Raw genomic sequence first — 18,615 nt, 5'->3', positions numbered from 1 at the left:
ATATTTCATTAATTTGTGATCCATTCTGACTACTACGTTTGTCGTCACACAGGACCACGTGCTGACACAGACCAGTCACACACAGGCAAAGACACATACATCCAAACCAATGATACACACACTCTACACACACATACACATGGATTTTGTATTGTAGATATGTTGTAGTAGAGTAGTGGCCTTAGGGCACACACTTAATGTGTTGTGAAAAATGATACCATGTCAGATTTTTTATTGTATATAACTGCCTTAATGTTGCTGGACCCAATGAAGAGTAGCTGCTGCCCTGGCAGCAACTAATGGGGATCCTTAATAAATACAAATACAAAAAATCACCGGCCAGCAGGCTATGAGGAGATTCTCATGCACGCTCTTTGCCGGTTGACTCGCTCAGGCAGGATTAAAACGTCTACATCGACCATGATCCTTTGCTAGTTACAGCCACTTTCACCATGATCCTTAGCGATTTTTTTGGTGCCATTCAGCAATATGGCACATTTCAAATTCAAATAAGTCCGGCTTCATGCGCCATTGACAGTTTTCCATAGGTATACGTGGAAGAATATTAGTGCTAGAACTATCTACTAGTTTAAATGTCTATGGATCCGCACATGCAAAGAATCTTCACGACACTTAGCACTCAGACAAAAAGGTCTGTGAGAAGTCGGATCTGCAGCCACTCCGTATTCATAAAGCTTCTTGGAGTAGAAGTGCTGATTTAGGATCAGGTCCCCCTGTCCATTTTATCTTATTAATTATGATCTTAAAGGCTAAACTGATACAGATTGGCAGGTTACCTAGTGGTTAGAGAAGTAGACCAGCAACCAGAGGATTGCCAGTTTGAATCCCAGTTCAGACGGTAAAATCTGGGTCACTGACATCGTTCTAGATACCATCACCTGTTATTGTGCTTATGAGCAAGGCACCCAATAATTGCTCTGGGGCACTCATTACGGCCGACCCATTACTTCCAGCCCCTCAGGGGTATGTGTGTCTTCTTGGGACACATTTCCATTCTCTGCAAGAAAACATCTTATCTAAATTAATTCTAGATCTTCTTTGTGAATACGGAACCTGATCTCACCGGATTTGGCCCGGTGACCGTAGCTTGCAAACTGTGATATGACTGCCCCCAGCTGCAAGGTCATGTCTACACTTGACACTTACATGCAACTTCTGCTATCAGAATACGAAGGTTGCGTTGAAAAGACAGTTCTAGACGCACAAAAGTTACTTTGTGGTCTGATTATGTTCAGATCTGGCTGAGCACTTCAGGAGGTGGTCAGGGATGCATTGTGTGCAGATTTCTCCTGTCTGGACTCAATCAGGCTACTGAAAGTTCATACAGTGGGCGACATCATCAGCATTCCCCCACAAGTCTCCAAATAACATGTGTTTTTTCAGACTGAGAGGCAGCTTTTCATTATAACATTTGAGGAAATATCATTATTTTTACCTTTATTTAACTAGGCAAGTCAGTTAACACATTCTTATTTTCAATGACAGCCTAGTAACAGTGGGTTAACTGCCTTGTTCAGGGGTAGAACAACAGATTTGTACCTTGGGGATTTGAACTTGCAACCTTTCAGTTGCTAGTCCAACACTCTAACCACTAGGCTATGCTGCCTCTCCATGAATTATTATTACCTCATATCAGTCTCATTCTGAATGTCGTTGACTTCAAATCTGCACGAACCCTAGTCTGCATGATGATTCAGCGATACACAAATTGACTTAGTTATATATTTACTAACTAACGAAATAAACACACAGAATTACATAAACACAACCACAGGATAGATTCTACATTGATTACTAACGTAATGCATTGAAAAGTCCCTAGTGGACTAACGCGATATGACGGCTTGGTACATAATGAAAAGGGACGGGCATGTAAGGAGAGGGAGAGACAGAGAGTCAACTTATCGTACATACAGTTGGAAAACTATACTCATGGGAATGTGAATACTTTGCACATGAACGACCGCTCATTTGAAAATAATTGCAATGTATATGTATTTACGCTTCAATGTATTTGTCTTCTTTCTCTGTTGAAATTGCCCGGTCCATCAATGGAAAATCAGTTTGACAGAAGTCTCTGGTTGTGTAAGTCTCTGGTTGTCCACCAGAGGTTACCATGCCCTTTGTAGTCGTAGCTTCTTGGTCTCAGAGTGTCTGTTAGAACGGGTCCTCCAGTGGTGTACCATGCGGTGTTCAGAGGCTTGTTAGAATAGATCCTTTAGTGGTATCTATGGTGGTGAAAGGAAATTGTTCTTTGTCTCTCATCTTCGGTCGAGTGTCCTAGACTACGTTACCTTACCCAGCTGCAGACTGAGAATGTCTTTGCCTTCACTCATCGAGAGTCTGAATGTCTTAGCATTGTCTGGTCTTGTAGTTTTTAAACCATTTGTCACGTTCAGCTCGCAATGTTGGCTGGTCTCAATGGTTGATTATTGAGGATACAGATAGAACCACTCTACACACCGGTAGCAACCCAGCATGTTTTGATCTATTTAAATGGCAACCATTTCAATGTGTAGCCACTGTTCCACATTTTCTGGTCTAATGTACATTTCGTTAGGAGTCCTTTTTAAGTGCTCTAGTCGAAGGGGGCGTTCCATCATGCCGGCATAATGTCTGTGCTCACGTGGACGTGGTTACTGACTGGATAAAACTTTATATGAAATACAATTTCTAATTTAGAAGGCTAAAATCACGTTGCTGTCTTTTCAGAAATAGTTTCATATTTAATCATATAAGTTTGGCAACATTTAGATGTAAGTTTGATATATACATTGTGAAAGCTCTTAAAGTTGCAATGTTTCCGTAATAACATTTTTAATGATATCACCTAACAATAAATGATCTGACATGATTGTTCTTTAAGTCCCTCCCGACCATTTCCCACATTCTTTGTGTTAGGAATATTGTTTCATTATCAACTTTTGGATGTTGTAGTTTTGGCGGGAAGAATATCCTTGTATCAAAAGGGTTCTTTCCCCTCAATACTGCATGGCTATGGAAAGACAGTTCCTGCAAGGTATTTACGACCGTCATAAAACTGGCCAACTCCCCCAGGAGAGGGGGGGGTCTTGAAACCTTTGGTTAACCGGCACCTTTGATCTCCATCCAGGAGGGCAAGTCATGACACCAGCTAGCTAATATTTAGAACAACAATTTTTTGTTTGGTTAAAGTTATGCTAACCTGTTTGCAATCCATTTAACGTTGCTTGTTAGCTTGCTGAATCAGTTGTGATGGGTGTGAACTGTTACTTTCTGACTGTATATAGATACAAAACCCACTTGTGCTGCTGAGCAGCTTGAGCTGTTTAGTTGCTAGGGAACTGGTGTCAGGGTTTGGCCACCCAGATAGTTTATTACCTCAGGTGTGTGTGTGCGTGCGTGCGTGTGTGTGCGTGCTTGTGTGAGTCTATAATTATCTAATGATATCTCATGGTGTGTGTGAAGGCGTTGACTCCCAAAGGCCTAGCTGTTATCACTGCTGTCACACACCTGTACCTCTGTATGAATGACTGAGCTTAAAGAAAGGGACACTAGAATGTGCGTTGGTTAATGATGTGTGATTTCTATGTGTGTTGGGAACAGTAATGGTGATTTTATTTCTCGATCACAAATTAGTAAGGAATTTGTAGAGCAATTCTATCAAGAAGTGTGTTTTTCTCAATTGAAATGACTGCTGCTAGTCAGTGAATATGGTGTTACATCAGCTGAAGGTGGTACTGCAGCTCTTCTAGCCTGTTGTTTGATAACTGGACATTGTAGTAATTCTGCATGATTAACAATGAAAAACTAGAAGAAAAAAACATGTCTCTCTTTCCTTTATTTATCAATATTCTCTCTCCTCTCTCTCTCTTCACAGGGTGAGCCTGGGTATCCAGGTTATGATGGGTTGCCTGGAGTGGTTGGTTATCCAGGTTTTGAAGGTAATCCTGGACCTTTTGGCCCTAAGGTGAGAGTCTCACTATATTTGTTATTACATGAGATATAGGTGTGTGTGTGTGTGTGTCAGTCTCATAGTAAATACTCTTTCCCATTATTCTTTATGTGAGTGTGTGTATGTTTGCATGCCTGTGTGTTGAAACATTGTATCAGTAAACAATCATTTTGTGTGGTGAGATTTTAGAATGATTTTGTGTTCATTAAATGTGTAACCAACTGGCTGCGTGTATTTGGATTCACAGGGAAATCTTGGCTTTCCTGGATTGTCAGGACCCAAAGGCTCACGGGTATGGAGTGTGTTTGGAAAACAGTGTGTGTGATTGACTGCACGTGATTATTGGTTTACATTACTAGACTCTACTTGTTACGCCTAATGGGTTTGCTCTATTGTTTTTGGTCACACCCACACTCCGTCTGATTCACTGTTTTGTCAGTTGACTCCACTGCTAGGATCGACTCTAACAGTACCTATTGTTTTAACAGGGTCTCCCTGGGAAACCTGGGTTCTCTGGACCACCTGGGCAGCCAGTAAGTAATACTATTAGCTGTCTCAGATGGCACGCTATAGGTTTCAATAGGAAATATATGGATTCGCCACTGTTCTTGAACCGTTTATGCTCCAAACACCACACCAACGTTGAAATGTGCAGACTGACTCAACTTACATTACTTGGCAGAAGCTTTTTGATAGTATTTATATTTGACTGTTTCACATTTGCATAAAAGCTCCATAGCCTTCAATGGTGCATTTTGGATTTGCCACTTCTCTTAAGTTTACTATTTCACAACCGTAAATACGTCAAGGCAAGCAAGCACACCCATTTTATTTACATCTCCTTTTCTACATACTTATTCTTTGAAACTATTTTTCATACACCGTTTAAGCTAGAAATGCCATGTAAACTTTTAAAAGTGCAAACCTGTCCAGACTAGTGTGCCTAGCTTTTGTAGTCCTCTAAAACCGAATATATTTTTTAAAGAGATGTTTTCAATTTACTAAAACATTGTGACTTAACACAAATGAGTTATTTTGACCACTTTCACAATAGGTTAGAGCATATGAAATCATACTCTACTATGCTGCTATTCAAATCAGAGCAACAGTAGCTAAGATGGGGAGAAGTCTGTCCATAATAATGCGCTGCTCTGCCTTAACAGCACTATCAACAAGGCAGGTCCTACAGGTCCTGGTTTTGTCACACCTGGACTACTGTTCAGTCGTGTGGTCAGGTGCCACAAAGAGGGACTTGGCAAAGTTGCAGTTGGCTCTGAACAGGGCACGGCTGGCCCTTAAAAGTACACGGCGAGCTAACATTAACGACATGCATGTCAATCTCTCATGGCTCAAAGTGGAAGAGATTGTCTTCATTACTTGTTTTTGTAAGATATGTTGATAAGCTGAAGTTACCAAGCTGTCTAAAATACCAGCACACAGCTCGGACACCCATACATACCCCACAAGACATGCCAGAGTCCCCAAATCCAGAACAGACCTTGTGAGGCGCAAAGTACTACGTAGAGCCATGACTACATGGAACTCTATTCCACATCAGTTAACTGATGCAAGCAGTAGAATCAGATTCAAAAAGCAGGTAAAAATACACCTGAAGCAACAGCGAGGACTGTGAAATAACACAAACACATATGCATACACACACGATAACATACGCACGTACATATGGATTTTGCGTTGTAGATATGTGGTATTGGAGTATGGGCCTGAAGGCACACACTTAGTGCGTTGTGAATTCTGTAATGAATGTATTGTAATGTTTTTAAAATTGTATAACTGCCTTAATTTTGACGTACCCCAGGAAGAGTGCCTTGGCAGTAGCTAATGGGGATCCATAATAAATACAAATCAAAACATAAATTGCGTCTACCAATTCAGAGATACAGCTCCTTTAATATCCGCATCAACTACTTTTTCTCTCAAATGTTGAACAATTTCCCAACAAGTTAGACAAATACTTCAACTCGGTATAGATACAACAGCTAAGACGACACTAACGTAATATGCCAGAAACAGGAAGCAAGTGCAGAAGGTAAGTTCAATAATGATAAATGCAGATAAATAAAAACAAGACACGTACAGAACTTGTATCAAAAAAATACTACCTAGTGTGGCTCAGTTGGTAGAGCATGGTGTTTGCAATGCCAGGGTTGTGGGTTCAATTCCCACAGGGGACCAGTACAGAAAAATGTATGACATGTATGCATTCACTACTGTAAGTTGCTCTGGATAAGAGCGTCTGCTAAATGACTAAAATGTAAATTTAGTGACTGCTGTCTATGGAGTGCTAAATATAAGGGGAGTAATCAAGTAGATAATGATGACCAGGTGTGTGTAATGATGGGGAGCATGATTTCTTTCTGGGCTGATGGTTAGTAGACCGGTGACGTTGAGCGCTGGGAAGAAGGAGCAGGAGTAAGCATGACAGTAGTGAGGCTCCTGTGTTTCATCCTGGCAATCGCGTCTGGCTCTCCACCAGGAATCTCCAGCGCTGCCAGCCCTGCCGGAAGCCGAGTCACCAGTTTGTAGGACCCATCAAGGTCCTCCGGAGGGTCAATGAGGTGAAGTATCATCTACAACTCCCGGATCTCACCATCCTTTTATGTCTTCTGATGACGGAGGGCGTGCTGGAGCCTCACATGGGCGACGTTACACACCTCTGAGTGCCGGAACCACTCGTCCACTGCAGGGGCCACGTTCTGGCTCGGTTGGTATCCCAGGACACACTGGAAGGGAGTCAGCCCGGTGGAGGAGTGCCAAAGTGAGTTCTGGGCGTACTCCGTCCAGGGAAGAAACTGGACCTACTCCCCCTGTCGGTTCTGGCAGTGACTCATTAGGAACCTCCCCAGCTCCTGGTTGATCCTCTCCACCTGCTCGTCGGACTGAGGCTGGTACCCGAATGTGAGGCTGACTGTGGCCCCCAGCTTCTCCATAACCGCAATGTGAATTAGGGACCATGGTCGGAGACAGACGATGTCCTCCGGAACGCCATAGTGCCGGAACACCTGCTGGAATAGTGCCTCAGCAACCTGGAGAGTGGTAAGTAGACCAGAGAAATTGATAAAATGTCAACAACCATAATAGAGTGGTAAAACCATCCGAAAGGGGGAGATCAGTTACAAAGTTTATGGACAGACGTGACCAAGGCCGCTGAGGCACCTGAAGGGGTAGTAGTTTCCCTGCTGGTGCATGCTGGGGAGATTTGATTTGGGCTCATACAGAGCTGGAGTTTATATAGCGGGTGACGTCCTGCGCCAAGGTGGGCAACAGTACTTATCGGAGAGGGATTGATTGTGCGGGTGATATCTGGGTGTCCAGTAGCGAGGGATGTGTGCCCAAATCAACAGCCGATCCCTTACCCCCGTGGGAACGTAGATACGCGCTGGAGGGCATATAACAGGCGCGGGTTCACTCTCCAGAGCCTTACAGATGTCCACGTCTACGTCCCAGAGCACGGGAGCAACGGTTCTAGAGGGTGGAATGATGGAAGCACTCGGGATCGGAACCTCTCCTGAATCGTGGAGACGGGACAGGGCATCAGCTTTGATGTTCTTATAAGCTGGCCAATATGACAGGGTGAAGTGGAATCTGCTGAAGCAAATGGCCCACCTTGCTTGGCCTGGGTTCATTCGCCTCGCCATCCATATGTACTCCAGTTTCCCATGGTCGGTGAGGATGAGAAATGGCTCCTTGGTGCCCTCCAGCCAGTGTCTCCACTCCTCTAATGCCACGGTCGCTGACATCAAAGTTCCTCTCTGCAGTTCCTCTCTCTTTTTTTGAGAAGTATGCACATGGATACAATTTCTGTGGGTTACCTTGGTGTTGGGACAGAATGGTTCCATGTCCACTTCCGAGGCATCCACCTCCACCACAAAGGGCAGAGTAGGATCTGGGTGTCTCAGCAACAGGGCGTAGGAGAAACGCCCATCAGGCGTCATCCGCTGCAGGACTCACACCAACTTACAAGGACCACCCTTGAGAAGAGAGGTGAGGGGAGAGCCGATGGAGCTGAAGTTCTTAATGAACCGACGGTAGAGGCTGGCAAACACAGAAACCGTTGGAGCCCCTTTATGGTGGTTGGGACTGACCATGACCTGACTGCTTTGACCTTCCTTTCAGCCATGCTCACCATCTGCGAGCTAATCCAGTATTCCAAGAAGGAGACCTCGACCTAAAAAACTGGCACTTCTCAGCTTTAACATAAAGGCAGTTCTCCAGGTGGTGTCTCAAGACTACTCAGACATGAGCGATGTGATTCTCCAAGGGGGCCGAGTAGACCAGGATGTCGTCGATATACATGACCACCTGGCGCCCGATCATGTCCCGGAACACCTCATTCACGAACGCCTGAAACACTGATGGAGCATTGGCAAGTCCATAAGGCATAACCAATTACTCATAGTGCCCAGACGTCGAGCTGAAGGCCATTTTCCACTCATCCCCTTCTTGGATGTGGATAAGATTTTAGGCACTCAGCAGGTCCAGCTTCATATAAAAACTGCAGTTCTATGGCTGAAGGGGGTAACGTTACCCCCTTGGAATTGGAACCTCTGTAGTCGATGCAGGGACGCAGACCCCCATCCTTCTTGGTCACGAAGAAGCCTGCCGACGCAGCAGAGGTGGATGAGCGGACAAAACCCAGTTGGGGAGCTTCCTGGATGTACTCCTCGAAGGCCTCAGTCTCAACCACCAACAGAGGGTAGATGCGACGGCGCAGAGCCTTCTAGTAAGTCAATGGCATAGTCCCAGGGGAAATGAGGAGGGAGACAGGTAGCTTGAGTCTTGGAGAACACCTCCCGAAGAGCCTGGTAAACCTCCAGGTTGTCTGGCTGGAGAGCGACGGGGGAGAAGGTCCTCCAGCATCCAGGTGACCGGTTGGTGATTTCCATGCTCAACCAGGAGATGGTGGGATCATGCCATTGGAGCCACGGGAGGCCGAGGGTGACTTTGTGCACTGGTGCAGTGATGAGGAAGGGAAGGCTCTCCTGGTGCATGGATTCCACTTTGTTCCAAAGTTGAAATCCTGTCATTGTAAAGAGGCACCATTACCATGGAAACGGTCTCAACCGCGCATTTCGTCTTTTTGATCTGAATGTCCCGTCTTTAGTCAGCTGTTATGCAACACAACATCTAAAATTGACTAGTGTTGTCTCGTCTTGTCACTCTTTATGTCGGCTGTTGTATCTGTACCATGCTTCAGAGCATATGAAATCATTATCTACCTTTCCACTATTCAAATCTGGAATCAAAATATGAATATATTCTACCAATAAAATGATACAGCTGTTTTAGTAGCCGAATCAACTATATTTTCTCTCAACTTTTATAAACAACTGCCGTTTTGACCACATTCCTTACAACTTGGACAAAAACGTATGAAAGTGTATGAAATCTTAGTCTATGCTATTCAAATCTATAATCAGAACAGAACCACCAACTACCAATCAAGAGATACAGCTGTTTTAGTAACTGCATCAACTACTTTAGTTAACCTGTTGAGGACAGATGTTCCGCTAGCGGAACCCCGTTCCGCCTGCGGAACCAATACAAAACCAACTAAAATACCACAATTCAATTTTCTCAAACAATCAACTATTTTACACCATTTTAAAGATAAGACTCTCATTAACCCCTGTGCGGCCTACGGGACGGACATCCAGCGAAAAATCCTATCGCCATTAGCATTACAAAATTTAATTAAAAAAAAAAAACATTTTTTTTTTCTAATTATATCATTTTATAGATACACCTCTCCTGAATCGAACCACGTTGTCCGATTTGAAAAAGGCTTTACAGCAAAAGCAAAACATTAGATTATGTTAGAGGAGTATATCGTAAAAGTAGCCACATAGCCATTTTCCGACCAACCACATGCATCACAAATAACCAAAAAACAGCTAAATGCAGCACTAACCTTTGACAATCTTCATCAGATGACACACCTAGGACATCATGTTACACAATACATGCATTCTTTTGTTCGATAAAGTTCACATTTATATATAAAAACAGCATTTTACATCGGTGCGTAACGTTGACTAACTATTTTCCCTCAAATGCATCCGATGAAACAGCGCTACAATTTACTAAATTACTATTCTAAAACATTTTTAAAATGTAATATTGTCATTCTATGATTTATAGATGAATATCTCTTGAAAGCACCTGTAATGCCAGATTTAAAAATAACTTTACTGGGTAATCACACTTTGCGATAAAAGGGGATGCGATACTCAGAACAATAGGCTAGCAATACAGGTCAGCGCCATCTTGGAACAGTCGCATATCAAATCTAGTCTTGTATACTATTGTCAATAATCCCTTACCTTTGATTATCTTCATCCTTAGGCACTTCTAGGAATCCCAGGTCCACAACAAATGTATTTTCGTTCGAAAAAGTTCATCTTTTATGTTCCATTAGCTTGTTGTTGTTAGCGCGTTATGAAGGCTGCACCAAAAGTTCCGACGTGTGCGGGGCTACTCTTTCAACAAAATGCATTTTTTTCTTATTTAGGTTCGTTCAAACATGTCAAACGTTGTATAACATAAATCTTTAGGGCATTTTTCAACCAGAGCTCCAATAAGATTCAAAGGGGACGATTGCATTGTCTTTATAAACGTTTCGAAAGGGGAGGGTAGCCAGGGGCGCCGGCGTCATAATGGTGATGGCCCTCTCCGTGTGACCACGTTCCACAGCGTGTCATTCTGTCAGTTTTCACTGGGGACATCTAGTGGAAGCAATAGGAAGTGCTCAATGAACCATAGCTCACGGTGTGATTAATAGGCAACGTGATGAAGTTGAGTCCGCAATTCAGAATTCCACTTCCTGTTTCGATCTGTCTCGGGGTTTTGACTGCCTTATGAGTTCTGTTATACTCACAGACACCATTCAAACAGTTTTAGAAACTTTAGGGTGTTTTCTATCCACAAGTATTAATTATATGCATATCCTAGCTTCTGAGTTTGAGTAGTAGGCTGTTTAAAATGGGCACAATTTTTTTTCAAAATGCGCGGTGGCGCCCCCTATCCTAGGCGACCGTCAAGATGTTAATCTAACCACATTGTCCGATTTCAAAAAGGCTTTACAGCGAAAGCAAAACATTAGATTATGTTAGGAGAGTACATAGACACAAATAATCACACAGCCATTTTCCAAGCAAGCATATATGTCACATAAACCCAAACCACAGCTAAATGCAGCACTAACCTTTGATGATCTTCATCAGATGACACTCCTAGGACATTATGTTATACAGTACATGCATATTTTGTTCAATCAAGTTCATATTTATATAAAAAACTGCTTTTTACATTAGCATGTGATGTTCAGAACTAGCATACCCACCGAAAACTTCCGGTGAATTTACTAAATTACTCATGATAAACGTTGACAAAATACATAACAATAATTTTAAGAATTATAGATACAGAACTCCTTTATGCAATCGCTATGTCCGATTTTAAAATAGCTTTTCGGCGAAAGCACATTTTGCAATATTCTGAGTACATAGCTCGGCCATCACGGCTAGCTATTTTGACATCCGCCAACTTCGGGGTCACCTAAACTCAGAATTACTATTAGAAAAATTGGATTACCTTTGCTGTTCTTCGTCAGAATGCACTCCCAGGACTTCTACTTCAACAAAAAATGTTGTTTTGGTTCCAAATAATCCATAGTTATATCCAAATACCTCCCGTTTTGTTCTTGCGTTCAGGTCACTATCCGCGAGCACATTTCGTGTTAAAATGTTTCAAAATTTTCCATTACCGTACTTAGAAGCATGTCAAACTCTGTTTAAAATCAATTTTTATGCTATTTTTCTCTTAAAATTGCGATAATATTCCAACCGGGCAACGTTGTATTCATTCAAAGAGAGAAAGAAAAACATGGCGAGTTCTCGTGACCGTGCATCTCCAGTCTCACTGTCCCCAGGCTGACCACTTACAAACTCTGCTCCTATACTTTGCCCAGAGACAGCAGACACCCCATTCCATTTTCTGGCGGCTGTAGAGAGCCAATGGAAGCCTTAGAAAGTGTCACGCTACAGCACAGATGCTGTAATTTCGATAGAGATATAACAGAAGGACAACAAATTGTCAGACAGGGCACTTCCTGCATGGAATCTTCTCAGGTTTTGGCCTGCCATATGAGTTCTGTTATACTCACAGACACCATTCAAACAGTTTTAGAAACGGTAGAGTGTTTTCTATCCGAATCTATTAATTATTAGAATATTCTAGTTTCTGGGCAGGAGTAGTAACCAGATTAAATCGGGTTCGTTTTTTATCCGGCCGTGAAAATACTGCCCCCTATCCCAAAGAAGTTAAGCCCACTTCCCACTGTTGATTGACTGCTTAACTGCCATGAAACTTTCAGAATTTCCTAGTTATAGGAAAACATTCTAAGACTGATTATGCCACACAGCTCACTCCAACTCACTAAAATATCCCACTATAACAATCCCACACAAACTAAATACTTTTCAATAGCTACCCTACTAACCACCGCTAACCAATATGACTATATGACTACCTGACTAAGCCTATATCTACAACAGTCACAATTACTACTGCAGTGTACTGCTACTTTTACTACTATTAGGCCTACTTCTACCACAATCAATACAACTACTAATACTACTACTAAACTCAACAAAAAAAATGTTTTTAAATTTGAAACCGAAATAAATGTCAAAATTAAATTTTTAAACAAATTTTTCAAACATACAACTATCTTACACCCTTTGAAAGATAAACATCTCCTATCTAAAGGGTCTTTTAGGGAAAAATTAATTAGGGTGGATACTAATAGCTGTGTGTAATGTTTTGTCAATTCAAAGACAGGGTCACCAAAACCATAAAACAGCTAAAAAATGAAAAACCTTTAATATCCCAAACCCTCCCGACATTATGTTAGACAATGCAAGCATTTTTAGTTCTATCAAGTTCATATTTATATCCAAAAACAGCGTTTTACTATGGCATTGATGTTGAGGAAATCGTTTCCCTCCAATAACCGGCAGTCAAGTCAGCACCACAAATTAAATAATTAAAATGAGAAAACATTGGTAAAATATTATATTGTCATTTAAAGAATTATAGATTTACATCTCTTGAACGCAATCAACTTGCCAGATTTAAAAATAACCTTACTGGGAAATCACACTTTGCAATAATCTGAGCACTGCGCCCAGAAAAATATGCTTTGCTATACAGACAAACGGCCATGTTGGAGAGATCTAAAATCGAAAATACTATGTAAATAATCCATTACCTTTGATTCTCTTCATCGGATGTCACTTCCAGGAATCCCAGGTCCATAACGAATGTAGTTTTGTTCAAAAAAGCTCATCATTTATATCCAAAAAGCTCCGTGTTGTTAGCACATGATCTAAGCCAGCCGGACTTCTCGTCATGAACGAGGGAAAAAATATATTTACGTTCGTTCAAACATGTCAAACGTTGTATAGCATAAATCATTAGTGCCTTTTTAACCAGAACATGAATAATATTCAAGGTGGACGAATGCATTCTCTTTTATAACGTATTGGAACGAGGGTACCCAACATGAACTCGCGCGCAGAGTCTAATCGGCCATCACCGTTCCATGGCTCTTGTTCGGTCAGATCTCACAGTAAAAGACTCAAAACACTTTGTAAAGGCTGGTGACATCTAGTGGAAGCAATAGGAAGTGCCAAAACATTAATCAACCCCTGTGTGTTTCAATGGCATAGGCTTAAAGGTAATTCAACACATCAGGTATCCACTTCCTGTCAGAAAATGTCTCAGGGTTTTGCCTGCCAAATGAGTTCTGTTATACTCACAGACACCATTCAAACAGTTTTAGAAACTTTAGGGTGTTTTCTATCCATATATAATAAGTATATGCATATTCTAGTTACTGGGTAGGATTAGTAACCAGATTAAATCGGGTACGTTTTTTTATCCAGCCGTGAAAATACACCCTTATTTTATAGTGTATGAACAACGAAGATTTCGACTGTCAGACATAAGCTGAACAAGTTCGTTGATCTGTGACACACAACTTCCAGACCATAGCGGACCTTCCACCTCCGTCGATCCAGCTCCAGAGTACAGGCCTCGGTGCGCTCATTCCTTTGACGATAAGCGAATCCGACCATTACCCCTGGTGAGACAAAACCGCGGCTCGTCAGTGAAGAGCACTTTTTGCCAGTCCTGTCTGGTCCAGCGACGGTGGGTTTGTGCCCATTGGAGACGCTGTTGCCGGTGATGACTGGTGAGGACCGGCCTTACAACAGGCCTACAAGCCCTCAGTCCAGCCTCTCTCAGCCTATTGTGGACAATCTGAGCACTGATGGAAGGATTGTGCGTTCCTGGTGTAACTCGGGCAGTTGTTGTTGCCATCCTGTACCTGTCCCGCAGGTGTGATGTTCGGATGTACCGATCCTGTGCAGGTGTTGTTACACGTGGTCTGCCACTGCGAGTACGATCAGGTGTCCGTCCTGTCTCCCTGTAGCGCTGTTTTAGGCGTCTCACATTATGGACATTGCAATTTATTGCCCTGGCCACATCTGCAGTCCTCATGCCTCCTTGCAGCATGCCTAAGGCACGTTCACGTAGATGAGCAGGGACCCTGGGCATCTTTCTTTTGGTGTTGTTCAGAGTTAGTATTAAGGACTCTTTAATGTCCTAAGTTTTCATAACTGTGACCTTAATTGCCTACCGTCTGTAAGCTGTTAGTCTTAACGACCGTTCCACAGGTGCATGTTCATTAATTGTTTATGGTTCATTGGACAAGCATGGGAAACAGTGTTTAAACCCTTTACAATGAAGATCTGTGAAGCTATTTGGATTTTTACGAATTATCTTTGAAAGACAAGGTCCTGAAAAGGGACGTTTCTTTTTTTTGCTGAGTTTACTAATACTACTGGGCTACAGTCACTATTCCCACTACTACTACAGTCACTACTTCTAGCCTCTAACAATTCAAACTTCTAAACCTCTTCCACCAACATCAAAAATACTTTTGGTCAGCTGAATTAAGCCACAGAATTTTTCTTGAAAACATACCCTTTCTACATTATAAGTATTGGGGCCATAGTTTTTCCTGATCAAGTCAGGCTTTTCCTGGTGTTAGGTTCTTATTTTTCAGAGTAAATGACTCACGGACACTAGAGAAGCTTTAACCAAGTTTAATTATTCTCAAAGATTCTGTACAGCTGTAATCAGACAGCAAAACATTTCTCTCCATTGGTTATATACATCCTACTTTAGACACTCCTTCTCTCCAATCCTTAGTTTGTTCCCACAAGAAAGAAGGTAACCAGATACTAATCTTGATTACTCCCTTAAGGGGAACTGACCTCACCTCCTGATCCACAGAAATCTATCTGTCTTCCCTATATCAACACAGTGCTCTGCTCCTGTCCCCCAACACATTCCACAGCTATCTGTCCTTCTACAGAGAACCCTTAACTTTCTCCTTTGATTCTATGCTTCTTTCTCTATCATTTATTTAATATCTCAATGTTCAAAATGTCGAACCCACCAGTCCCTCCTCTTGAACTATAGCATCCTAATGTCCAATTCATATAAACTTGGAAATTACTAATAAATGTATAAACAAAGATAATTGAACATGAATAAAAAAAACTAACAAATGATTATAAAACATGACTTAAACAAACAAACAAATGAACAAACAATGAACAAACAGTCACCGCGAGGTGTACAAATTCAGAGACTTATGGCCTCCATACTATGATCACACAACAAAATGCCATTCCAGCTGAATCTGCCATCTTGTTCAATGGCAGATGGAGGAGCGTTGTTTTCTCCACTTCCCCTTTCTGCTTCCTGAGAGAGTGATAGCACAAGACTTGGAAAGCAACAAAAATACATAAATCATAACAGTATTAACAATGTGATGAGCTATGCATATTTATATATGCAAGAAAACCAAAGTCTGAAACCATGACAATTCCCACTCTCTCTTCACCTGACTCTATGCCTCCAGGATAATTTCCTGCTAGGTTCCACAAAAATGAAAGCTCTAAAAAGCTTCCTCATGCTTTCACCCAGTCTTCCCCTTTAGGCCCCAGGTTCCGAGAGGTGTTACCAAGTCATGTCATTTTCACTTTGTTCCCCATTTTCTCCATTTCACCTGATAGGCACGACACCTGATATGCAAGTGCGTATCCCTAATCCACGTTCCATCCTCTTGAGGTAACTCAGCACTGTATCTGCTTTCACATCAATGCCTTTAACATTTTGTTAACAGTACAATTACCCCTCTATCCTCTATCATATGATGCATTAACCCATAAAGCAGCTAAACCCCAAACCAACTATGATGTTTATAGTAGTTCCCAGACCCAACCCATCTGTATGTCTTACAGTGGAATCTAGTCTCTCTCTTGCTCCGCTTCCTGTGTCATGGTGTCTTCACTCACCCATTATGCAGTTGGACCTCACTTCACGTGAAAACTATGCACCCCCCCACGGAGAGACATGACGATCTTAACCATTGCAGGTATTGTACGAAGTAGTGTCTCTCAAACCAATGCTGTTCCAACACCCCGCCTGGTGTCTCTTGATGTACACTCAATCTCCAGAATTCATCCCATGGCCTTGGTTATATCTCTGCTTCCACCTGAGGGTATGCACACTGCAACACATGGGTTGTTTCCTGACAACATCATTTGTGATATTTTAATTACCGCATCAGTTACCAGTAACCAATCCATGTGACATAAGTCATCATAAACTGATATCCCAACAATGCTACAAAAGTAACCATTGCTACTTCCAACATGGCCCATGACTATAGTCTCACAATACCCCTCATTTGCGCAGTAGTCCAATTCCATGCTATCAATATAGCATTCTACGCTTCTACTACTGCTCCTTCTGTTACTGTACCTACAGCGACTGCTGTGAGACTAGTTATTGCTCGGAATTTGTCTCCTGCTCTCCTATTGTCTTCGTGTTTTATTGATAAGTCTAGGACTCAACTTTCAGATACCCCCTAACTGTGACCCAGTTTATCCCGTGGTCTGGGTATGTGTAACGTTCAATTAAATCCCCATATTGTGTACAGTTAGCACATGTAACTTTTGCCTGTCACATTTCATGGCCCTTGATAATGTCCCGATTTTTAATATCCGAGTAGATACTTCCATTTCTCCCACGTTGTAACGACGGTCGTCAGGAATGGACCAAGGGGCAGCGGTTGAGTGCTCATAATTAACTTTTTAATGAAAACACTTATACAACAACAAAAAAAAACGATGGACGACGAATACAGACTTGAAGGCGAACAACAGCAATTCAAGTGACAACCTCCCACCAATTACAAACACACCCTAATATATAGGACTCTCAATCAAAGGCAACTAGACAACACCTGCCTTCAACTGAGAGTCCACACCCCAATTAACTAAACATAGAAAACAGACTAACTAGAAAGAACATAGACTAACAGAGCAGTGACCAAAAAACCCCGGAATACATAAATCCACTACCCTCTACATAATACACACACCCTGAACCACATAAACCAAATACCCTCTGCCACGTCCTGACCAGCGTACACTAACAAAATAACCCTCATACTGGTGAGAACGTGACATTACCCCCCCCAAAGGTGCAGACCCCGGATGCACCTCACACACAAAAATAACAACAACAAATAACCCCCAAAACACTAATAAATCCCCAAAAGTACATGGGAGGGAAGGGAGGGTGGCCACCGTCACCGACGGTGCTCCTGCAACACCCCCCCCCTAACCCCAATACTCCCCCCTCAGGAGGTGGCTCAGGAGCCGGACGCAGACCCCACTCCACCCCTGGCTCCCTCCCCTCATAAACTGTCTCTACAGTGATGTCCCTCTCTGTCGACCCCGGACTGTAGGGTGACTCTAGGAGCTCTGGACTGTAGGGTGACTCTAGGAGCTCTGGACTGTAGTGTGACTCTAGGAGCTCTGGACTGTAGGACGACTCTAGGAGCTCTGGACAGTAGGAAGACTCTAGGAGCTCTGGACTGTAGACAGACTCACTCGGCTCTGAACAGTGGGCCGTCTCACCTGGTTCCGAACAGTGGGCCGTCTCTCTCCGGGGCACTGTCGCCGGAAGCTCTGGACGAGGCACTGTTGCCGGAAGTTCTGGACGAGGCACTGTTGCCGGAAGTTCTGGACGAGGCACTGTTGCCGGAAGTTCTGGACGAGGCACTGTTGCCTGAAGGCCTGGTGCGTGGGGCTGGCTTAGGACGTGCCAGACTAAGGACACGCACCACATGGCTAGAACGAGGAACTTGGACAGGATGTGCTAGACTGGGCTGACGCACTGAAGCCTGGTGCGTGGTGCTGGTAATGGAGGTACCATACTGGAGACACGCACCTTAGGGCTAGTGCGTGGAGCGGGAACAGGACGTACTGGACTGGGCTGACGCACTGGAAGCCTGGTGCGTGGTGCTGGTACTGGATATGCCAGCCTGGAAACACACACCTTAGGGCTAGTGCGTGGAGCGGGAACAGGACGGGTTGGACTGGGCTGACGCACTGGAAGCCTGGTGCGTGGTGCTGGTACTGGATATGCCAGCCTGGAAACACACACCTTAGGGCTAGTGCGTGGAGCGGGAACAGGACGTACTGGACTGGGCT

At 43.1% G+C, this 18,615-nt stretch overlaps 1 protein-coding gene across 1 annotated transcript in view; it reads left to right on the top strand.

The window, feature by feature from the left end:
* The window catches only part of LOC106612355 (collagen alpha-5(IV) chain), a 143,974-nt gene that overhangs the window by 42,955 nt on the left and 82,404 nt on the right, over positions 1-18,615 (top strand). Inside the window, exons 3-5 of the mRNA XM_014213415.2 lie at positions 3,881-3,970; positions 4,203-4,247; positions 4,444-4,488. Of these exons, the coding sequence (XP_014068890.1) occupies positions 3,881-3,970; positions 4,203-4,247; positions 4,444-4,488 (180 nt within the window). The remainder of the gene's footprint in view (positions 1-3,880; positions 3,971-4,202; positions 4,248-4,443; positions 4,489-18,615) is intronic.

The sequence above is a fragment of the Salmo salar genome, chromosome ssa09 (assembly GCF_905237065.1).
Source record: "Salmo salar chromosome ssa09, Ssal_v3.1, whole genome shotgun sequence".
In the NCBI taxonomy this organism is placed as follows: domain Eukaryota; kingdom Metazoa; phylum Chordata; class Actinopteri; order Salmoniformes; family Salmonidae; genus Salmo; species Salmo salar.
This window is presented reverse-complemented; position numbering and strand designations above follow the sequence as displayed.